Here is a 25228-nt window from a genome sequence, read left to right on the forward strand (position 1 = left end):
ACTGCATAAAACATTCATTCCCAAACTTCAGCAATACTACTGCACCTACAGTTCTTGACAAAAAGGAGGTTTTTTTCATACAGTGAACTCAGCATAGGTTTTAGCAACATTAGAAGTTAATTCAGCAGCAACCTGCATAACTTCATCTCCCCTTTCTCCGTGGCAACCACCAAGAGCTGCCTCAGCTGGATGGAGCACACTGATTGACACAAATGGCAAACAAACACTGCATCAAACCAAAACTGTCTCATATTCATACATTTCAAAACAAGACATTTTTCCAAAATGCTTTGGTTTATGAACACATGAAGAAAGTTCAGCTTTTCAATAGTCAGGTAAGTGGGAGTGCAGTTTGTCATCCCAGAAAAAAACACAATCCTTTCTGCAGCCAACCCAGCACCATGGTTCATTTGATCTGCACTGCCTCAGGGAAATTACAGCCTTCAGGCAAACACTCTTGGATTTCCATAGCCTCTGGGAGCATAAACAAACCTTCAGCTGGGTGAGGATAAACTTCATCCACCTCCTGCATTACCCAGTCTGAGTTGTCAGCTCCTAGAGTAAACTTCTGCTGCTTTCCAGCCTCTGACCTCCTGAGATTTCAGTGAGGAAATCTACAAACACTGTACAGTAAAGCTGTAGCTATATAATGAGCTATAGTCATCACAGGTATTAATATAGAACCAAATCTTTTGCAGAGAAGGGAAAATGGTAAAACTGGAGGTATTAACTGAGGTGGCAGGGTGGAAGACTTAGCAGTGGCATACCGAGGTGACCGGTGCCCGGGGTGATGGTGTCCCTCTTCTGCCCTCTTCCCCACCCCCCGCCACGTGCACACACCTGCACCCCTTCCCCATACCTTTTTAATGTCGATGCGAGCAGCGAAGAACTCCCGGAAGTGACGTCAGAGAAAGCACTGAAGCTGATTCGGGCAGCAAGTTTGTCGCTGCTCGCGCTGAAGTTTAAAAGGTACTGGAAGGGGCACGGGTGCATGTGTGCAGCAGGGAGAGGAGTAAAAGGGGGGATGGAGAGGAAGAGGGGTGCCGGAACCCTGAGGAAGACCGCCTCCCTCGCATGTCCCTTCCTACGCCACTGAGACTTAGGAGTAATGTTAGGAACTTCTTTTTAAAGGAAAGGATAGTTGATACTTAGAATGCCCTTCCGAGAGAGGTGGTGGAGATGAAAACAGTGACAGAATTCAAAAATGCATGGTATGAATGCATAGGATCTCTAATTAGAAAAAGAATAGTATAAATTGAACTAATGCCAGAACTGGGCAGACTTTTCCCATATAAGACAATTCAGTTTAGGATGGGCTGGGGAGAGCTTCCATGGGAACTCCAGAATATGAGGACAGTGCTGGGCAGACTTTTATGGTCTATATCCTGCAAATGTCAAGATGGTTTGAATAGGTTGGAGTGAGTTTTGATGGCAATTCCAATAGTTGGAACCTAAGAACAGTACATACTGGGTGGAGTTCTGTGGTCTGTGGCAAAGAAAAAATACAATTTAATCATGAATTTATAATACGTAAAAATATTGGGCAGACTGGATAGACCATTCGGGTCTTTATCTGCTGCCATTTACTATGTTACTAAGCCAGGGTATTTAGAGTATTATCTCTGTCTCTCAAATGTTCTGCTAATGTTCACTGTAGTACTTGCATTGTTCAAAACATGTAATATCCAAGATGTAAAAGCTATATTGCCAACTTATCCAGATGAACTTGGAAGTTCTTTTTGATCCTTCCTGTGGCACCCAAAATGATGGAAAATCTGTATTTCTGTATCTTTCTGCTACATTTTCTTGGTATCAGACTGCATTTCTTGTTACTTGGGATTATTCCCTCTCTCCACACAATTCAAGTAATTGCTTGGGAACAACACCTCTATACTCAATGCCGTTCTGGTGTTTTTCTCCTTTACCGCTATATCTGATTTTCTGGCATCCAGTTTTTATCACAATTCTCTTAGGGTCATGACCCTAATGTTTTTCTGGACACAAATATTGTAATGTTTACAGTTGCCCCTGAATGGGATTTGTGTGCCTTTCTGTACAAAATTTTTCTGCCATCAGCACTTTGCAGCCAGCCACGAAATTAGAAATTGTTTCTAGCTCTTTCTTACAGAATATACAGATGTCTGTTGTACCAGTTTTTTCAGTGCTTGCTATAAACCATCTTAACCGTAATCTACTGTAATATCAATCACTCATCTCTAGGTTTCATTGTGGTCCACTGGTGACGGTTTATGGGTGCCTCTCCCTTTATAAATATGAAAAAGAGAGCAGCTTGCTACTTCCTCATGAAACCTCTCTGATGTCACAACTAAGTTTTAATGACCAAAGATACTTTAAGGAATGATGTCACACCCAAATGTAGGTACATCATGGCTATTTCCGTAGCTTGAAAAAAAACAAAACAAAAAAAAACCTTGGGACAGTGCACAATGCAGAAATTCAGATTTTAAAAAGCTCTAAAAATAATTTTGAAAGCTGCTTTCCTTGACTCCTTTTGATATATTTAAGGAGGAATTAAGAGGACAGTTTTAGGATGAGACCTGGCAAGCTCAGCTATATCTTTGCTAGTGAGCTGGGAGGGGTATTTACAAAGATGCTTTGATGGAAGCTGGCAGGCCCAGAGGCTTGCACTGTTGTCACAGAAATCAGCAGGCCTAACAAGCAGTACTACAAGTTAAGCTGGTTTTCACCTTGACTATGAAGGAGATCTGTGTTGAAAGCTAAACTGTATTATTTACCACAAGGCACAATCAAGCCAAGCCAGTATGAGAAGAAAGTAATTCTGTAACAAAGGACCTCAATCACTTTCCTTTCACCATAAGAAAATTTTTTAGCCTTTCTGTAGATGATCGTCACAAATCCATGCCCAATTACCCACATGCATATGAGTACCCAGGCAGGGCCAGCAGAATGCTTTTTTGGTTGGGAGTGCCGAAGCTCTGCCCCATACCACAGAATCTCCCCTTACCTTACATCAGTGTTTCTCAACCTTTTCAAGCCAAGTACCCCCTAAGCTTAACAAATACCAACCAAGTACCACCACCCAAACTCTGCCCAAGACCCGCCCAAACTCCGCCCCTGACTCCATCCCCATAATAATACTAATTGTAATGTAATTTCTTTCATCCATTTTTCATATACACACAATCTAATCTTATTAATACATAATGGTAACCACAAAATTAAAAAAAAACACAAACAACACTGTATGAGAGAAAATGTTAATTATCATTTATATTTGGGGGGGGTTCAAAGATGTCAAGGCAGATGACTTTAAAATATGTAATGTCACCTCAGTAACAACCACAGAAAAATAACAAATATAGTGCAAAATATAGGCAACAGATATAAATTCTCAAAACGGACACATTTTGATCACTAAATTGAAAATAAAATCATTTTCCTACTTTTGTTGTCTAGTGATTTCATGAGACTCTGGTTGCACTTCCTTCTGACTATGCATCTAATATTTCTTTATTTTTTCTGCTTCCTGCATGCATCCTCTCCTCCAGATCTCATTCTATTCCCCAACCAACTTCTCTCTCTGTCCCTCCAGGAGTCCAACTTTTCTTTCTCCCTCATCCCCCAGATCACGTACAGCATTTTTTACCACTGCCTATCAGCTTCATGCCCATTTCTCCTTCTAACACCCCTCTCCCAACACCATGCCACATCTCTCCCTCCATCACTATGCCCAACATTCCTCCTCCTTGCATCCCCTTCAATCTATCCCTCTGTTCCTTCTCCACCACCATATCCACTTCATCCTTCTATTTCCCATAGATCTCTATTTCACTCCTCTCTATGCCCAATTTTAACTCTTCCTTTCCCCATATGCATCATCTCTTTCCCTAACAATTGTCCCTTTCCATTCCTTCCCTTCCTCCTTCCTATGTGCCAAGTTAGTGCCCCTTCCTCCCTCGCTTGTGTAAAATGGCCGCATTTACTGTTTTTCCTATTAATGCCCCCTCCCTTCCCCTTTCTTATTAGAACATAAGAACATAAGAATTACCACTGCTGGGTCAGACCAGTCGTCCATCGTGCCCAGGAGTCCGCTCCCGCGGCGGCCCCCAGGTCAAAGACCAGTGCCCTACCAGAGCCCTACCTGCATACGTTCCTGTTCAGCAGGAACTTGTCTAACTTTGTCTTGAATCCCTGGAGGGTGTTTTCCCCTATAACAGCCTCTGGAAGAGTGTTCCAGTTTTCTACCACTCTCTGGGTGAAGAAAAACTTCCTTACGTTTGTACAGAATCTATCCCCTTTTAACTTTAGAGAGTGTCCTCTCGTTCTCTCTACCTTGGAGAGGGCAAACAACCTGTCTTTATCTACTAAGTCTATTCCCTTCATTATCTTGAATGTTTTGATCATGTCCCCTCTCAGTCTCCTCTTTTCAAGGGAGAAGAGGCCCAGTTTCTCTAATCTCTTGCTGTACGGCAACTCCTCCAGCCCCTTAACCATTTTAGTCGCTTTTTTCTGGACCCTTTCAAGTAGCACCATGTCCTTCTTCATGTACGGCGAGCAGTGCTGAACGCAGTATTCCATGTGAGGGCGTACCATGGCCTGGTACAGCGGCATGATAACCTTCTCCGATCTGTTCGTGATCCCCTTTTTAATCATTCCTAGCATTCTGTTTGCCCTTTTTTTCCGCTGCTGCACATTGTGCAGAAGGCTTCATCGACTTGTCGACCAGTACTCCCAAGTCTCTTTCTTGGGGGGGTCTCTCCAAGTACTGCCCCGGACATCCTGTATTCGTGTATAAGATTTTTGTTATCGACATGCATCACCTTTCACTTATCCACATTGAACCTCATTTGCCATGTCGCAGCCCATCTCTTGAGGTGCACGCCGCCAGCCCACAAGCCTTCCCCCCCACATCAATTCTGATGTCGTAGAGTAGGTCCGGGCCAACCAAGCAGCAATTAGCTGGCCCAGAACATTCTCTTCAACATCAGAATTAACGTTGGGAGGAAGGCTTGTGGGCCGGAAGCATGCAATCACTGCATGCACCTGGCCCTTCCCTTCCCGGAATTGCGGCAGGGGGTAATTAAATGAAGCTGGAGGGCGGCGGCAGGGAGGAATCGGAGGTCAGCCCGTGTACCCCCAACATGCGGTCCGCGTACCCCCTAGGGTACGTGTACCACAGGTTGAGAAACACATCACATAGCCCACTCCCTCCATAGCATTCATTATCCCTCCTTCCTAAATACCACTCATTTCTTAAATACCTAATTTCTCTGCTTTCCTACCTCTCAAACCCCCTCCACTCCCTATCATAGTGCTCCGGAATAATCTGAGGAAATACTTTTACGGAAAGGGTGGTAGATGCATGGAACAGTCTCCTAGAAGAGGTGGTGGAAACAGAGACTGTGTCTGAATTCAAGAGGGCCTGGGATAGGCACATGGGATCTCTGAGAGAGAGAAAGAGATAATTGTTACTGTGGATGGGCAGACTAGATGGGCCATTTGGTCTTTATCTGCCGTCATGTCTCTGTTTCATCATTTCATTTCTTCTCTATCTCTCAAACCCCTCCACCCCCATAGTGTTCATCATTTCTATCTTTCTCTTCGTCTCAAACACCCCTACCTCCCAGTGTCTATCATTTCTCTCCTCCCCTGCCTTTCAAACCCCTCTCTCTACCCTTACATAATTTCTCTCCTTCCAGATCTCTCAACCTCCCCCACCCCATATCCAGAATTTTGTCTCCTTCCCTATCACTCAACCCCTCTCCTATAGTTTTCAGCATTTATTTCTTTTCCCTCAAACATCTCTCTCCTCCCCCACTGAGGTTTCAGCAATTCTCTCTTTCTTCTCATCCCCCAGCTTTACAGCATTTATTTCCTCCCTCACAATGTCCAGCATTTCTGCCTTTCTTCCCCTCCCTTACCTCTTCTTCAGCATTTCTCTATTCTCTTCCCTCCCCCACCTGTGGTAATTGAGCATATCTTGCCTTTCTTCCATTCCCCCACCTCTTCAGCATTTCTTTCTCATCCCCCACTGTCCAGCATTTTTCTCTTTCTCCCCCCTTCCATAGATTTCAGCATTTCTACCCCTCATGTGGTATCTAGCATGTCTTGTCTTCCTTCCTTAACATTTTTCTGTATCCTCCTGCACTAAATATTGATTTCTTACCTCTCTTCCCCAGGCAGCAATGCTGCAATTTATTTATTTATATATACTACACAATCCAAAGTTCTTGGTGGTTTACAAGAGAACATACATAATCAAACATAGACAAAACATAAACATAGTAATCTGTTTGAAGTTTCTTCCTGTAGGTGTCTGATATTCAGAACTGGATGAGTTCATCGTTTTGGCTGTTCAGAAGAGCATGCCATGCTGTGGTTAATTATGCTGCTCTCTAGGGTAGTGGGATCTTGACACGGGGTGACTTTTGTGGCCTACTCCATGATCCCAGCCCTTCAAACTAGTGTCAAACTTGTAGTAGTCCATGGGTCCAGGTAGGTGACGTGGGCTGAGCACAAAGTCAAGGCTACCACCAGCTCTGAATAGCTCACCTTAATTCTCTTGAGTGAATATTATTTGATATTTTATTATTCTACTTAGTTTAGAACCTAACGGATGTAGCGGTATATAAGAAATAAATTACATTACATTACATTACATTATGAATTAGGACAACAGTTAATAGTTTGGAAACAAAGTTGTGCATTTTTTATCATTAACATTGTGACTGGAAGCAGTAATAATATAACCACAATAATTCATAGCTGTCACAAAATAATAAATAAGCACTTTGGGCTACCTCTTGCACCTGTGAAATCAAGGTATATTTCTCTTGGCTGTTTTAAACTCAATGAGCTGTAATACCCGCAAGAGTGTAAAAATGGCTATACTGTATTGAAAATTAAGAAGAGTTTTGTATAGGAAACTGGTTTAGGTTGAAGTTGGCTCTAAATAGTTGTCTTTCTCCTCTGTGTCCTGCCATCTCTGCTAATCTGGGTGAACATCTCATCAGTCATTGATACAAGGGATGGAATGCACCTCTTCAATTTTTGAAAAATCTTCTTATATGGCTGCAGATTCTGTTCCATAATTCTGGAAGTGTTTTACTTCCATAACTGGAAAAAGTTTAATGACAGAGGTTTCTTCAAACAGTTTTTTGGTGATCTGTATATACTTCTGCAAAAGCTGAAGAGCTGATGTTAGGGCAGGCTGCTTGATGTTTGAAGCTGTAGAAAACAGGATAGCACTAGTATGGTAGTTCTCAGATTCAGGAATCAGTGTTCGCTGCTAGCATCTTGCTGTGCAGTAATATGACTAGGAGATGATTTCATCTGCTCTACAACATAGCTTTGTGGCCAGCTGGCACTATGCACCACCTGGCTTCTGCATCTCCAAACTTCCTGTTTTAGAGGGGAACTAAGATGCTCAAGGCCCCACTCTGGCCAGCCACGGGTTCATTATGTTAAGCAGATTGCAGTATTGATGCCTGGGGTAGATAGCTAAGAAAATATTTAGCATGTGAGAAAGAAGAAGAAGAAATCAGTAGAGACTGAGATGGGAAAGAGGGAGGGAAAAAAAATTGTGGGGGGGGGGATCTTGCTGTTGATCATGTACCCAGGCATATGCTCACCTCAAACACAAATACACCCTTGACTCTCACTTCACTTCAAGGAAAATGGTAAAACCAGAGGGCATAATTTGAGGTTGAGGGGTGGTAGATTCAAGAGTAATGTTAGGAAATTCTTCTTTATGGAGAGGGTGGTTGAACCATGGAATGCGCTCCCAAGGGAAGTGTGAAGAAAACAGAGTTCAAACGAGTGTGGGATAGAAACATAGAAAATGATGACAGAAAAGGGCTACAGCCCATCAAGTCTGCCCACTCTGCTTACCCACCCCCTGTCTATGCCCTAATGACCCAATTTCCTTATCTTGACCCTCGTAGGGATCCCGCATGGGTATCCCATTTATTCTTAAAGTCTGGCACGCTGTCTGCCTCGATCACCTGCACTGGAAGCTTGTTCCAATGATCAACCACTCTCTCTGTGAAGAAATACTTTCTGGTGTCGCCATGAAATTTTCCGCCCCTGAGTTTGATCGGGATGAACACAGAGGATCTCTAATCAGAAAATAATGGGTATATATTGAAGGAACTAGGGTAGGTACTGGGCAGTCTAGTATGGTATGTGTCCCGTATGTGGACATTCAGTTGAGGACAGGTTGGGGAGGGCTTTGATGGCTGAAATGGTTAAGATGGGCTGGGATGAGCTTTGATGGAAACTCCAGTGGATAGATCCTAAGCACATTACCAGGCAGGGCTCTGGGTCTCTGGCTCAGAAATATCTAAGAAAAGGACAATTTTAATTAAATGATTGATTTTTATGGAGCATGTAGGGTTGGGCAGACTGAATGGACCATTCGGGTCTTTATCTATCATCATTTACTATGTTACTTTTTCACCCCCTGTACCTCCCTCCTTTCCCCTAAAAACACTCAGCTCATACATATCACTTATACAAACACTGTTCATAAGCACAGTATATATATATATATATATATATATATATATATATATATATATATGTACATGACAAACATTAACTGGTTAAATATAGGGGGATAGAGAAAGGGACCTAGAGCATGTTAAACTAGATAATGTTAAATATGACACCCATCTACTCAACAACACACTCTACGGAAGGGAGAACACAATCAATGCAAAGGCTTCATAAACATCTTAAGAAACCAATGTGAAAGAAAAAGCCTCAGAACCCTGCCCACCTTGAATGAAACAAAGTGTGGGAAAATTATCTGGAGAGAATCTAATCATCAGCATGAAAAACCTTTCACATTGGCCAATGTTAAAGCCTTAAACAATGCAGAGAGAGAAACAAATTTAATGCTCTAACGCTATCTGTTCAATGTTATCACGGTTTAAGCGAGCATAAAGAAAAATATATATTTATACTTATCCTATGCTGAAATAGGTATATGGAGTAAGTATCACATCAATGCAGTGCCCAGCGTTTCACCAGAAACGGCTGCCTCAGGATGTGCGAACTCCAAGCCACTCGATTCTCCACTGCTCCAATGCGGCCTCTTTATTGGGACTCACTACAGCTATACAGTACAACCTCGACCAACATAAGTCTGTATTATTAATCTCTTTAGATCTTGCGGCTGCCTTCGACACTATTGATCACCTCTTACTACTTCAAAGACTTGCTTCCATTGGATTAATTGATCAAGCTCTAGAGTGGTTTAGATCTTATTTCTCTGATAGATCTTCCTCAGTCCATTTTAATAATTCCATTTCAAAACCATTTTTTTCCAACTTCGGCGTTCCCCAAGGTTCTATTCTATCTCCTTTACTGTTTAATATCTATCAGGCACCACTTTTAACTCTTTGTCAATCAATTGGATTTACAGCTTATGCCTACGCTGATGACCTTCAACTTTTACACAATATAGACCCCGCAAGTCTAAACGACATTCTTTCTATTAATCAAAAATTATCCATTATTCATGACTGGTTAAATATAAATATGCTTTCATTAAGCATTACTAAAACTAACATCATGCTATTTTCATGGAAAGAAGGGTTACACTTAACTGCTCCAATTTCAATTGATGATATTCCACTTAAACCAATTACTACTATAAAAATCTTAGGTGTTCTAATTGACCATAAACTCACATTTCGTCCACAAATTAGCACTCTAGTTAAAAACTGTTTTATAAATTAAGGATAATTAGATCTTTGGCCCCCCTTCTTGATGCCAAATCCCTTACTACATTAATTTACTCCCTTGTGATATCCAAAATGGACTATTGTAATTCTCTACTGAAAGGGATAAACCTAAAAGATATAAAGCGTCTACAATTAATCCAAAACACAGCTATCAAACTCATATCAGGTTCAAAAAAATATGATCATGTCACCCCTCTTCTACAAAAAGCCCACTGGCTACCCGTCATATATAGAATAACATATAAAATAGCACTTCTAACCTTTAAAACAATACAAACACACACCCCGGCATTCATTGACAGACTTCTAATTCCATATGACCCCCTGAGAGCTTTAAGATCCACTTCACAGCACACTCTTAATATTCCATCTTTAAGAATAATAGGCACTCGAAGTAATACAATCTTTTGTACCTTTTCTTAATAAATATCGTAGTTCTCCCCTCCTTTCCTATTGTGTCTTTATAGATAAAAAAATTAAAAAAAAAGGTCAAGTATGTTAAAATTGTTTGTCTTCCCATACTCCTGTTAATGTTTTAATTATTATTGTACAACGCTTAGTATCTCATGATAAGCGTTTAATCAAATAATCAAATAAACTTGAAACTTGAAAACTAACATAACCATTTATTCCGATAAGAAGATTCACCCCAGATAATTTTTCCACACTTTGTTTCATTCAAGGTGATGTGGGCGAGGTTCTGAGGCTTTTTCCTTCACATTGCTTTCTTAAGTTGTTTATGAATTCTTTGCATTGACAGGGATTTTTGCACTCATCTTTATTGAGTTCTCCCTTCCGTAGAGTGTGTTGAGTAGAAGGGTGTCGTATTTTGTATATTTAACTTCCACACTTGTATTTGTAGGTCTAAAACTAGATAATGTTGCTATTCAGTTCTAGCAAAGATAACAAGAAGGGAAAAACAAAAAAAAAGCTAAGATGACCAAGGTATCCAAGCAGGCAACAATTTTATTCAGGCCCTGATAACACAAAAGATTTCTTTGCAAGTAAGACTGGTTTTAACCATTCTTACTTGAAAGGAAATTCTCCTGCCGATGCACAAAAGAGTTTTCCTGGCTACTGATCATTGTAGCAGCCACCAAGAATTTTATGCCAATGCATTACAAGGAGCTCATTAGTATTCTAATGAGCACTCTGTGTAATGCACAGCAAGGAAACCCGTGTAAACTTTATTGACAGGGTCTGAGCTGTCAAAGTCTTACTTTCCTGTCAGTGCCTGATCGCTGATTAGCTCAAGTACTGACAGGAAAGTACATCTTTGACAGCCGACCCTGCTGATAAAGACTTCCGACACCCAATTTAAAAAAAAATCCCTCCACACACAATCTCCCTCCCGCCCCCCTCCTGCCGAGCCCTCTAAAACACCCCCTACGTAAACCACCCCGAACCTCCCTGCCTTAAGTTGCAGATTAGCAGGAGGGATACCTACTCCCTCTTGCCGCCCCCACCCCGTGAACCCAATGACACCCCATACTTAAAAAAAAAAATGTCAAAAGGGATGCCCACTCCCTCCTTTTTGAGGGACTCCCGATATCTCCACACACAACCCTGTACTTTTTTTTGCTGAAAACCCAACAAGAGGGATGCAGGCCCACCTCTTCAAAATGGTGGGCCTTCCCCTTCCTGGTGAGAAATTTATTGTGCTGATTTTTTGAGGATAGTTTCAATTTGCTATTCTGTGAGACTCTTCTGGGAAATGTTTGAGAGGTTCTTTGAGTAACTTCTGTGGTGCTGATTTTTGGAGGGGATTTTATGAGAGATCCTGTGACAGATTCCTGTGAAATGTTGTAAGAGAATATTGGTGAAAGGAAGTTTTATAAACTGCTTTGGAAACCTATTTCTGAGTATATCTGTTATAAAGTTTATTGAGAATTTGTTTTTTTGTGATTTGAGAAAAAGGAAATTCTGGGGAGGGAAAAAGTATAGGGTACATCAATTATCTGGTTTTTTTTTTTTTTAAGTTTAGGAAGTATTTTAGGCAACTTTAGGGTTTGTTGAAGATTCCTGGAATTTACAGGTGTGAGTTGTTACCGATGATATGAAAACTGAGATTGTGAATGAATCAAACTTAAATGAATAAATTAAAATACAGTATCTGCACATTGCATTGGAAACTCAGCCTTGAGACCTTGTAATAAATAGATTTAGCTAGCTCACAGATTGGCATTCCCTGTCTAAATTGCTGATTCTGCATTTTCTACATTTCAGCTAATGCTAGGAAGTTCAGAAGGTTGATTTGGTTGATTTTGTGACTCTTAAGAGACATATATTTATGTACCATTCTTCACATAGATCCATGGGGATAAGGTTCTCAGAGGAACAGGAAATTTGGGAGTTTTACAGAGAATCTGTTTCTTATAGATTAGAAAATACAATACTATTTTGAAGGTCATACAGAAGTTAAGATGTGTCTGCAGGAAGTAGGGCTTTTACTGACATGATTGATAATATGGAGAGGTCTTTACAGGAGGATCAGCAGCAGCAGCAGCAGCAGCGGCGGCAGCAGCGAGTGAGGACCCAGGTGTGTTCCCTGCTGAGGACGCGGGCAGGGAGAGAGCTTGCCTGGCTTCCATGGTGAGTGAGGGCGGGAGGAGGGGAGTGGCCAGAAAGTTCCCTGCTGCAGGGTTGGCTGCCACGGATCACACACCACAGCGGCAGGGAACACAAAATCCTAAGTGCGCATGTGCGATTAGTCTTTTATTATATAGGATTATCTAAAGCCCTGTCTGATGTAATGACAAACTATAATTAAAGTTTTGATATCACCTCAGTAAGGCCAACTGCAAAACACTATGGACAAACTTGTGTAAAAAAAAACTTGGATCCTTACCATACCATAACAGCGCTAACTCCCAGGACTTGAAGAGCAACAACCTTACACGTGAAAAAAAAGCAATGTAAATATTACACCAGGTCCTAAAACACTAATACACCAGCTGGTGAGAAAACAGAAAAAATGGGATTGTTACAAGATCTGCTAGTAAGTTCTTTCTGTGTAGAGAAGACTATACATTGCAAGACACAGACAGACCCTCAATAATTATGAAACAATGGGATCACATATCAGTAATAGAGAAATGAAGGCAAAAACTTGAACTGGAAACCTTAAGGAGTCACACTCTGCATATGCAGCAGTGCCAGAGAAAACAGAAACGGAAATGCAAGCTATGCATAATTCCTAAAATGGACACCTCCCTCTCTCTCCCCAGTCCAACAGAACCTTTCCTTTCCCCTTCCCATTCCAGCAGTACTTCTTTCCCTCCCCTCCAATGGTCCAGCAGTACCATTCTCCCTCTCACCTCCCCCAGTCCAGCAGCATCTAAACAAGTGGCCCATCCAGTCTGCTCATCTGCAGCATACACTATCTCCACCTCTTCCTACGAGATCTCAAGTGCCTGTCCCACACTTTCTTGAATTCAGACATAGTCTTTGTCTCCATCACCTCTACCCGGAGACTACTCCAAGCATCTACCACCTTTTCTGTAAAAAAGTATTTCCTTAGATTAATCCTGAGCCTATCACCTCTTAACTTCATCCTATGCCAACTCATTCCAGAGCTTCCTTTCAAATGAATGAGAATCAACTCATGCACATTTATGCCACATAGGTGGCTTACACTTAAGGATCAAATAAACTCTCTTATTAAAAAATGCTTCTTCAACTTTCAAACTGACAGAATTTTGGAATGGCCTGCCTGTTACATTAAGGAGTCCAGGATCCTATCAATCTTTTTGAAAACCCTGAAAACATTTCTGTTTGCTAATCATTTTCGTTAGTTTTGTTTCTTCTTCTCGATTTTGTTTTTATTATTTTATCTCTTTTTTTCAGTTTCATGTACTTAAATATTGTAAACCGAGTCAAGCTCCTCTTTTGGGGAGGACCTGGTCTATAAATCCAAGTTTTAGTTTAGTTTAAACATCTCTATCATATCCTCCCTCTCCCGCCTTTTCTCCAAAGTATTCATATTGAGATCTTTAAGTCTATTCACATACACCTTATGATGAAGACCACCCTCCATTTTAGTAGCCTTCCTCTGGGCCAACTCCATCCTGTTTATATCTTTTTAAAGGTGGGGTCTCCAGAATTGTACATAATATTCTAAATGAGATCTCATCAAAGTGTTATATACAGGGGCATCAATAGCTGGCCATAACTCTCCCTATGCACCCTAGCATCCTTCTAGCTTTAGCTATTGCCATTTCAACCTGTTTGGCATCTTAAGATCATCACAAACTATCACACTCATTCCTCTTTCATGCACAAAAGTTCTTCATTCACTAAACTGTACCATTCTTTCAGGTTTTTGCAGCCCAAATGCATGACCTTGCATTTCTTAGCATTAAATCTTAGCTGCCAAATTTCAGACCATTCTTCAAGCTTCGCTAGGTCCTTCCTAATGTTATTCACACCATCAGGGGTGTCTCTTCTATTGCAGATTTTGGTATCATTCACAAAGAAGCAAATCTTACCTGACAGCCCTTCAGCAATATTGCTTACAAAAATATTAAAAAGAACAGGCCCAAGAACCGAACCTTGAGGTATGCCACTGGTAACATCCCTTACTTCAGAGCAATCTACATTGACCACTACCTTCTGTCACCCTCCATTCAACCAGTTCCTGACCGAGATCCAGATACACTAAAATCAGTGATCGTCACTAAACTAGTTTTGACTGCTTTAGCGATGATCGCATTTGCTGACCCAATGCATAAAACAGCTCACCGCGTTTTCCCCTTGATCACCCATTTTCCTATCCAGCCATGCAAATTAGCTAAAACCCCATGCAAGCTAGCCAAGTGGTTGATACTCTTAACATCGCTTGGCTATGCAGAAAAAATCCAGGGGTTTTAGCGATCCCAAAAAAGCAACTGGTCAAGACTAGTCACTTACCTGTCTAACCATATTCAGACCTTTTTTTTAAATGGGCACAGATGCTGTGTGTTACACACACACACAATATCTGCTCCATTAAAAAAGAAGAAAAAAAGCCATCCCTGCTGCAGCTCATCTCCTTTTCAGTATCCCTCTGACCAGCAGTAGCTCCCCTTCCTTTCTGATTCTCCCCCCCAAGCAGCAGCTTATCTCTTTTTCAGCACCCACCATGACCAACTAACATAGGCCTAGATTCACTAAACCTCCAAACCGTGCACAATCCGTTTCCGTTTGCAAGTCGGCCAATTAATTCAGTAAAGGCCTGCATGCAAATGGGGACGATCATTAACACGTCCCCTACCCAAGTCTAGAGCGATCCCCGCTCATGCGCACACCCTGACAATAGTGATAGGAGAAGCAGCCTCTTGTCACTGCTGTCAGGGCTCAGCCCAGATCTCTCTTGCCTGCTCCCGGACTCTCCTGCTTTCTGCTGTCATTCCCTGCAGTGCAAGCCCCGTGGTTTTAAAGCGGGCCTGCACTGCAGAGAAGAGAGATCGGGCACTGGTCCTACACACTAGCCCTCAGCCCTCCCGGCACAGCCCTCACTCTCTTTCCCCCCCCCCTGACTGGCACAGCCCACCTGTGGCACCAAAAAGTTAGGAGCAGGAGGGGTGCTCAGTCCCTCCTGCTCCTAGGCCTGGGAGGAGCCTTAGGTGCCTCAGCCAATCAGTACTCCAGGCCTCTCCCCGTGCATCAAATGATGCGCCGGGGCGGAGCCTAAGGCCACTATTGGGTGGCGGCCAGCTGGAGCAGCAGGAGCTGGAGAACTTTCCTCCTGCTCCCAAAGATATTGACGCGGCATAGGAGCAGAAGGGTCCGGGCACCTCTCCTGCTCCCGAAGATGAGGGAGCCTTTTCGCAAGAAGCAGGAGGGACCGGGCACCCCTCCTGCTCCCAACTATTTTAAAGGTACCGGGGGAGTGGGCCGAGCCCAACCACCTAGGCTGATCATGAGTGGGCCGGGGGTGGGAGGTCTAGGAGCAGGAGGGACTGAACACCCCTCCTGCTCCCAACTTTTTGGTGCCACGGGTGGGCCGTGCTGGTCGGGGGGGGAGGGCGAGGGCCATGCTGGTCGGGGGGCGAGGGTCGTGCCAGTCGGAGGGGGGAGGTGAGTGCCGTGCTGCATGCAGCATTTTTTTTTAAACGCTGATGGCAGGAGGGAGTTGGTATCCTTCCTGCTTTTTTCTCCGAGGGGGGGGCGTTTGTTTGTGGGGGGCACATTTTTTTGACAGGCCTGCCTGTCTTTTATTAATTTTTTTTATGGGGCAGATATTTTGCATGTGTAACACACGCAAAATATCTGTGCCATGGAAAAAAATTAATAAAAGTCGATAGGCAGGCCTGTCAAAAACCTACAGGTCTGCAGTAGTCGTATTTGTCAGTAGTAAAACCCGACTCAAAATAGCCAAGCAATTGTTAGTGAATCAATCGCTTGGCTATTTTGCATGGGGTTTTACTAATTTGCATGGAAGGATTGGGATCGGATCACTATAGACCTTAGTGAATAGTGCAGGAGGGAAATTTAGTCGCAAAGGGCTCGCAAACTGATCGGTACACGATCAGTTTGCTTAGTGAATCCTGGCCATAGTAACATAATAAATGGTGGCAGATAAAGACCTGAACAGTCCATCCAGTCTGCCCATAAGTTATACTCATTAATAAATACATGATTAGATTAACTTGTCTCCTCTTTGACATTTCTGGTATTGTCCTAAGTTCCAAATGCTGAAGTTGCCGTCCAAGCAACTCCAGCCTATCCAACCATCCCGTTGTTTGCAGGACATCTACCGTAAAATCTGGCCAGTAACATCCTCCTGTTCCATATTAGTGGAGTTCATGTTGATGCCCATCCCAGCCCATCCTACACCAAATCATCATATATGGAACACAGACCATGCAAGTCTGTCCAATACTGGCCTTAGTTGTTTACTTTACATCCTTCATTTTCTACTTAGGAGATTCTTTCCCTTTGTTGATATGACTTAGTAATGTCCATTTCCTGAGATACATAGGTTTAATAGTGAAGCATATATAACGTGACCATTTATTTTTTTCATCAAAATGGGACATCTATTATTTTTCAGTCCCAAACCCAATCCCGCCCTAGCCCTGCCCCCAATTTCTTCCATTCATTTTTCATGTACACACAATATCTTATTAATTCATAATGGTAACCATAAAATTTTTTTAAAAACACAAAGCAAACAGTACGTAGAGAAAATGTTAATTATTATTTATATTCGGGGGGTTTTCAAAGATGTCAAGGCAGATGACTTTAAAATATGCAATGTCACCTCAGTAACTATAGAAAAATAGACAAATATAGTGCAAAATATATACAGCAGATATAAATTCTCAAAACTGACACATTTTGATCACTAAATTGAAAATAAAATCATTTTTCCTACCTTTGTTGTCTGGTGATTTCATGAGTCTCTGGTTGCACTTCCTTCTGACTGTGCATCCAATATTTCTTTCTTTCTTTCACATCCAACATTTCTTTCACAATCCAGCCTCATCCCCTTTGGTTCCAGGTCTCTCTTTCTTTTCCCGCTGTTACCCTCCCCAGATCCAGTGTCATTTCTCCTTTGTACCTTTGTCCAGGTCTCCCTCTCTCTCCTCTGTTATGATCTTACATCTCTCTATTCTTCCTCAGGGTCTCTCCCCCCTCTGTCTGCACCTATTCCTGCATCTGCCTTCTGTCTTTCCCCTTTTGGTCCGGCCTTTCTCTTTCTAGTTTTTCTTCTGCTTACAACTCCCCCCCACCCTTTCTCTGCCTCTTTCTCTCCTTCCTTCCTTCCTCCCTCCCTCTTTCCTATGTCCATCTTACTGCCTTCCAGCCTTTGTCCCAAACCCTCCCCCTCCCCCAGCCAGCCTGCCTTCTGCCTCCCTCCCTCCAGCGCCAAAGACCAGCTTACTGATGATTCTTCTGCTTACAAACACCCCCCCTCCCCTGACCGCCACTGCTTCCTGCCCCCCCGCCCCCCCCGCTGCAACTGCAGGAAAGGAAGGTCCAGGAACCGGTTCACAAGCCTTCCCCCGATGTCAATTCTAACGTTGGAGAGAAGGTCTGGGCCAGCCAATCGCTGCCTGGCTGGCCCAGAATTTCCTCTCTGACATCAGAATTGACGTCGGGGAGAAGGCTTGTGGGCCGGCGCCTGGACCTTCCTTTCCTGCAGTTGCAGCAGCGGTGGGCAAGGAAGTAGGGAGAGAGCCTAGGCTCCGTGATCACCTGTCCCTTTGTCCCCACGCACAGCTTCGAGATGCAGTCTCTGAAAACTGGACATTTTGGCGTCCTAAAGCTGTGCATGGGGACAATGGGAAAGGGGATCTAAAAATGGGATGGTCCCATTCAAAACAGGACGTATGGTCACATTAGGCATATATTGACTCACCAGCAAGTGCTTTGATGCGTGAGCGTTCAAAGAGGCGTGCAGAGCTGTTTTCATTGTCCCAGTCTTCATCTGCTAACTCCCAGCGGTTATTGATATCATTATACTGCTGTTGGATTTCCAGACTGTCAAAATCTGTAGGAGACAGAAGGCTGCTCATATTGACAACAGGAGTTTCTTCATCAACCTAAAAAATAGCCAGAGAACAAGAGAAGTTCAAACTCTATGCAAGACAGGCAGACCCAGATTTCGGTATAAAATATAGGGGAAGCTTCCTCGAGTGCCAAATTTTGATAGGTCCTGGAGCATTGCCTCTGCTGCCATGCCTCAGACTAGGCTTGGCATTCCTGTCCAGTTCAACAATCTAGTCTCTCAACCAGCAGTAGCAGAGGCAAGACCAAGCAAGGCAAGGCAGATAATGAAATTCAGCATAGAGCCTGTCCAAGCCCTGCAGTGCCCTTTCACAGAGTTTCCTGTCACCCCCCTTCCTCTAAATCCTCTTTAGAGGATTCACACTGTTTTCTCAGAAGCTCATGTGAATGTGAACCTGGAACAAAGTAAGCTCTACGAGCATAGCAGGATTCACTTATGGTGGTAGGCTCTAGGCAAAATGGCATATTGGGTCTCCTATCTACTATAATAAAACCCTAAGCGCGCATGCGCACTGTTACCTGCGTGTTCCATTTTCTGTGATCTGTAGGTCTCTGGCAGGCAACAGTGCGCATGCGCGCTTAGGATTCTGTTTCCCTGTAAGAACATTTGCGGACCAGAAGGTGATGTTTTCCATAAAGAACTTGCTCAGGAACATCTTCTCCAAAGTTCTTTGTGCTCCCTGCTCCCTTAATGTCTTTTCGGATTGTATTTTTAAGTTCAAAGATGCGGCGGCGGCTCCTCTCACGATCCCCGCCTGCGTCTCCAAGGCAGTTCATCGTTGTCGTCAGCCCCCCCTCCTCAAGCACCACTCCTCAGCGTACCCGAACCCCCATTGACCCTCCCATCCAACCCTCCCTTCCCGTGGTCTTGCCGGCTCCCTTAGTTCCTTGCCGCCCCCTCCCTTTCCCGCGGTCCCGGCAAACCTCCTGACTACAGCAGTGGCCACAGTACTCTAAACATGCTGCTTCACAGCCTTCTACTGCCCTGATTTGCACTGCCATGTCTCTGATGATGTCATCAGGGATGTGCCAGAGTAAACCAGAGCAGAAGAAGGCCGCTGAAGCAGTGTGTTTAGAGTGCTCTGGCCTCTGCTGGGGTTGGGAGTTTTGTCGGGACCGTGGGAAGGGGGGGTAGGGGAAAACGCTGCTGCTGCTGCTGCACAGGGACGTGGAAGGGAAGAGAAATACCGCCGCTGCTGCTTCCCCTGCAGAGAAATGCAGGGGGAGAGAACTACTGCGGCTGTTGCTGCATAGGGAAGTGGTGTGGGAAAGGGAAATGGACGGGGCTGCTGTGGCTGTTGTACAGGGAAGTGGGGGAGGGAAATGCTGTTGCTGCTGCACAGAGAAGTGGGGTGGGGAGAGGGAAATGCGGCTGCTGCACAGGGAAGTGGGGGGAGGGAAATACTGATGCACAGGGAAGTGGGGTGGGGAGGGAAATGCTGCTGCACAGGAAAATGGAGGGGGAGAGAATGCTGCTGCAGTTGCTGCACAGGGAAATGGGGGGAAGGAAATGCTGCTGCTGCACAGGGAAGTGGGGTGGGGGGAAATGCTGCTGCACAGTGAAATGGAGGAGGAGGGAATGCTGCTGTGGCTGCTACACAGGGAAGTGGGGGGAGGAAAATACTGCTGCTGCACAGGGAAGTGGGGGAGGGAAATGGTGCTGCACAGGGAAATAGAGGGGGAGAGAATGCTGCTGCAGTTGCTGCACAGGGAAGTGGGGGGAAGGAACTGCTGCTGCTGCACAGGGAAGTGGGGTGGGGGAAATGCTGCTGCAGAGGGAAATGGAGGAAGAGGGAATGCTGCTGTGGCTGCTGCACAGGGAAGTGGGGGGAAAGAAATGCTGCTGCATAGGGGGCAGTGAGAGAGACAGATATAAAGAAAGACAGACAGTGGGAGGGAGGGAGATACAAAGAAAAGAAGAAAGACACAGGGGCATGGAGAGAGACAGACAGAAAGAGAGACAGCGGGAGGGAGAGAGACAGAAAGAAAGAAAGACAGACAGACATATGTTCTAGCACCCGTTAATGTAACGGGCTTAAAGACTAGTTGTAATATAAATACATTTCTGTTGTATCCCTTACGGAATCAATAGAAAAGGTGTTTCACCTCAACCCTCAAACCAGGATTTCCAGAAATCCACACATTCTTTTCTTCATGCTCCTCCCACTTAGCTGAGTAGAGAGCCCCCTGTAGTTTTCATTTCTGCATGCGAACCATGCAGAAATCTTTCTGATCTGATCTGCTTTATTTCTTGTTTTCTTCACTAAAGTCCGTCTTTTTCAGTGGCTTCGGTGACTTGAGGCCTCTTTGAAGAGGTTCTCTGCCTGGGAAAGGACACAGTTTCCAAAGAGCTGGATTGCTGCTCCACAGGGCAAGCTTTGGGTAGACTAATGGGTTACAAGATCTAATGGGTTACAGGATCAGAGGTAACATGGCTTTACTAAAGGTAAATTGTGCCAAACAAAATTGATTGAATTCTTTGACTGGGTGACCAGAGAATTGGATCAAGGATGTGCGCTAGATGTAATTTACTTACATTTCAGCAAAGCCTTTGACATGGTTCCTCACAGGAGGTTCTTGAACAAACTTGATGGGCCGAAGTTAGGACCCAAAGTGGTGAACTGGATTAGAAACTGGTTGATGGGAAGATGCCAGAGGGTGGTAGTTAATATAATTCGCTTGAAGGAAGGAAAGGTGAGTAGTGGAGTCCCTTGGGGATTAGCGCTGGGGCCCATCCTTTTCAATATGTTTGTGAGCGACATTGCTGAAGGGTTAGAAGGAAAGGTCTGCCTCTTTGCGGATGATACCAAGATTTGTAACAGAGTAGACACCGAGGAGGGCATGGAAAACATGAAAAAGGATCTACAAAAGTTAGAGGAATGGACTAATATCTGGCAACTAAAATTCAATGCAAAGATGTGCAGAGTAATGCATTTGGGGATTAGATATCGGAAGGAGCTATATGTGCTAGGTGAGAGGCTGATAGGCACGGATGGAGAGAGGGACCTTGGGGTGATAGTGTCTGAAGATCTAAAGGCAAAGAGACAGAGTGACAAGACGGTGGCTGATGACAGAAGGATGCCGAGTTGTATAGAAAGAGGCATAGCCAGTAGAAGAAAGAAGATGTTGATGCCCCTGTACAGGTCATTGGTGAGGCCCCACATGGAGTATTGTGTTCAATTTTAGAGACCGTATCTGGCAAAGAATATAAGAAGATTTGAAGTGGTCCAGAGGAAGGCGACAAAAATGGTAGGAGGTTTGCGCCAAAAGGCCTATGAGGAGCGACTGAAAGCCCTGAATATGGTTCCTGGGTATTGGAGAAGAATTGATGTGGTGCCAATTCACAAAAGTGGTCGTAGAGATGAAGCGGGAAAACTACAGACCGGTAAGCCTCACTTCGGTTATTGGAAAAATAATGGGAGCGTTGCTGAAAGAAAGGATAGTGAAATTCCTAGAATCTAATGGGTTACAGGATCAGAAGCAACATGGCTTTACTAAAGATAAATATTGCCAAACAAATCTAATTGAATTCTTTGACTGGGTAACCAAAGAATTGGATCAAGGAAGTGCTAGATGTAATTTACTTAGAGTTTGACACGGTTCCTCATAGGAGGCTCATGAACAAACCCATGAAGTGAAATTCTTCTTCCTCACACCATCTCCTCATCCATGTATTTATTGATTGTAGTTCCTCCTGCCTTTTCACATCTGCCCTCGGTACCGGTAGGATCTCTGAGAACGATATCTTCTGGATCCTCATCTTCAGCTTCCTTCCCAGAATCTTGAACTGTTCTATCAGCGTGCTTCTTCTGTAATCTCTCCTGCTGACATCATTCGTCCCGATGTGGATCATTACTGTGGTCTCTTCTGTCTCCGCTCCTGCCAGGATCTTACCAATTTTGTCCACGATGTCTTTGGTTCTCGCTCCTGGGAGGCAGGTCACCAGTCGATCCTCTCTCCCTCCTGCTATGTGGCTGTCCACATGCTTCAGGATCGAGTCTCCCACTAGGATCGCTGACTTTCCCTTCTTCAATTTTCACTTTGGTCTCAGGTTAATGTCCTCAGTGTGCTTCGCTCTTTCTTCTTCTGGGCATCGACTAGCCAATTCCTCCCCCTCGTGCGGTATTCCTCTGTGGGTGTTTTATTTGAGGTCATCTGTTTCCTGTTCTCCCTTCCATGTTGGTGTTGGTATAACTTCATCTTTCATCTGAAGTTCGTTCTCTTCCACCCTCCTCTTGTATGCTTCCTCAATGAATTTCTCGAGTTCCCTGACTTCCTCCTTGATGTGTCTCTCACTCATGAAGTCTTCAGCTGTCCTGATTGGGTCCTCTGTGGTGTAAAGTCCTTCTAGCTCCTGTATCTTGTCCTCTAGTCGCTTGACTTCCTTCTTCAAGCTTTTCAGCTCCTGACACCAGCCGCATACAAATGCAGAACGGGATAGATTCCGTATAAACATAAGGAAGCTCTTCTTCACCCAGAGAGTGGTAGAAAACTGGAACGCTCTTCCGGAGGCTGTTATAGGGGAAAGCACCCTCCAGGGATTCAAGACAAAGTTAGACAAGTTCCTGCTGAACGTACGCAGGTAAGGCTAGACTCAGGGCACTGGTCTTTGATCTAAGGGCCGCTGCGGGAGTGGACCACTGGTCTGACCCAGCAGTGGCAATTTTTATGTTCTTATGTTACCAACATATACACTAAAGGTGCGTTGGGAAAGATAGGAGGCAAACCAGGAGAGGACAGATTCACGGAAACCAAATGAGGACAGCATATCAAGGAGTAAGCTGTGATTTACAGTATCAAAGGCAGCAGACAGGTTAAGAAGGATAAGGATACAGTAAAGGCCTTTAGATCTGGCCATGAACAAGTCACTGCAAACCTTAGTGAGGGCAATCTCTTTGGAGTGTTTAGGGCAAAAACCAGATTGTAGAGGATCCCTAAGGCTAGTGCTTCAAATTGTCTCTTAAGGACCATGTCTAGCTTGCAATCTTGTGCATTTTTAGCATCACACTGCCTTCCCTAGGGAGGGATTGATTATTTGAGCCACCATGGAACCAACCTTTGGTCGGCTAAACAGCTGCTGAAATTCAGGAATCAAAGGGTAAAGTTTGGACATAGTTTTGTTTGCTCTGTTAGTGGTGTAATTCTCTGTTATCTTTTCCTGTCAGGCATTCAATTCAAACCTGCAACCTTTGATTTGAAAGCTGATTTTTTAAAAATCCCAGTCCCAATGCATTCAAAGCACATTTCAAAGAAATATTTCTGTCAATTAATACTTGGTCCGTCAAAAAACAGATTAATGAGTGAGTTTGGGGCGCTGGTGAGCTCCTGAGATTCCTTATAGTTGTAGACCTGGACATCCGGTAAACCCAACCCCCCCCTATTCCAATTCCCCAGTAGCTGACACAGCTGCAGTTTTGGTTTCCTGGCTGCCCAACAAAAGCAAGTAATACTTCTATAGAAAAGGCGCAAATCTTTCCTCGTCAAACAAAACGGGAGAGTTTGTAACACATACAGCCATTTGGGAAAAATAAACATCCTAAACAGGCAAATGCGACCCAAAAGAGAAAGGGGCAAAGCCCGCCAAGTGTCCAATAAATGCTCTGTCTGCTGCTGAAGTTTGTCCACATTAATGCGATATAAACAGTGAACCTTCATGGACATCAGAGTCCCCAGATATACAAACTGCCCTGGCGCCCAAGTCAAGGGAAACTGATTCCCCCATAGGGCATGAACCTCCATCGAAGATGCCAACGCTTTGGATTTTTCCAAATTTAAGCGGAATCCTGCATAGTCTCCATATTCTTAGATCAATTCCAATAAGGCCGTTAAGGAGGGCAAAGGGTCCGTTAGATGCACTAAGATATCTTCCGCAAAGGCCGATAGCTTAAAGGTGGTAGCACCAATATTAATCCCCTGGATAGATGACATTGCTTAGATATCCCAAATGAGGGGGTCCAGTGTAAGCACAAATAACAAAGGCGATAGGGGGCAGCCCTGTCGTGTCCCCCTGGAGATCGGGAACCGTTCAGTTTCAAAATCTTTCAACACTAATTTGGCTTGCGGAAGGGCATACAACGCCCTCACCGCCGATACAAAAAAACCATCAAAACCATAACGTAGCATAGAGAAAATCCCATCGCACCCTATCAAATGCCTTTTCTGCATCAAAACTAATCATCACAGATGGGAAATTTGCTAGCTGCCCACTGTTCCAAAGACCGAAGCAATTTCCTCACATTTTTAGCTATCGTTCTACCTTTCATAAATCCCAACTGGGCTTTGTGAATAAGAGTTGCCAACACCGCTGCCATCCTATAAGCCATGATTTTCGCTAACAATTTGACCTCCGTATTCAAAAGCGAAATAGGACAATACGAGCCCGCCCTTTCCAGGTCTTTACGGAGTTTGGGTAACACCAAAATGCAGGCTGTGTTCAAACCCTGCAGCAGAGCCTCCGCTCTGACCATTATATTAAACATCCGAGCGAGAGGCTGTATTATCTTGTCACCTAAGATTTTATAAAATTCAATTCTCATGCCATCCTCGATTGGTGCTTTCAACAAAGGACTGTTCCAATTGCCCAATACACTTCCTCCGGCAATATGGGTGCATTCAAGCACTCCTTGGCTCTCTCAGAGATATGAGGCAACGTTATCCCTTCCAAATAAGGAGTGGCGGACATTCTCTCCACAGGCGGGGGGAGCATAGAGGTCCTTAAAATAGCGGGAAAAAATAGCACCGATCTCCAAATTGATGGTAACTCTGTCCCCCCACTCATTCCTCAGGGCCTGTACTCTTTGTGGGCCTGTCCAGGTCGAGACCAGTCGGGCCAGTAGTTTCCCCCACCCCCTTATTCCCTAATCTATAGAGCTGAAGGCCTGCCTGTCTCCCCTGAAGGCCTATACAACCCCCCCCCCCTCCATGAAGGACTGCAACATGTCATACACACTCTGGCCTTCAGAGTCCATGGCAGACTCAGCTCTAAGACATCTCAGTGGGGGGCC

The 25228-nt window shown here is 44.1% G+C and overlaps 1 protein-coding gene across 3 annotated transcripts in view; it reads right to left on the reverse strand.

The window, feature by feature from the left end:
* The window catches only part of SPTBN2 (spectrin beta, non-erythrocytic 2), a 293681-nt gene that overhangs the window by 262790 nt on the left and 5663 nt on the right, over positions 1–25228 (reverse strand). For all 3 annotated transcript variants that reach the window (XR_004540403.1, XM_033955666.1, XM_033955664.1), the window contains exon 2: positions 18076–18259. Coding sequence is in view for 2 of the 3 variants with exons in the window: in XM_033955664.1 (XP_033811555.1) it covers positions 18076–18259 (184 nt within the window). In the remaining variant the exon portion in view is untranslated. The remainder of the gene's footprint in view (positions 1–18075; positions 18260–25228) is intronic.

Source organism: Geotrypetes seraphini, chromosome 8, assembly GCF_902459505.1.
Source record: "Geotrypetes seraphini chromosome 8, aGeoSer1.1, whole genome shotgun sequence".
NCBI lineage: Eukaryota > Metazoa > Chordata > Amphibia > Gymnophiona > Dermophiidae > Geotrypetes > Geotrypetes seraphini.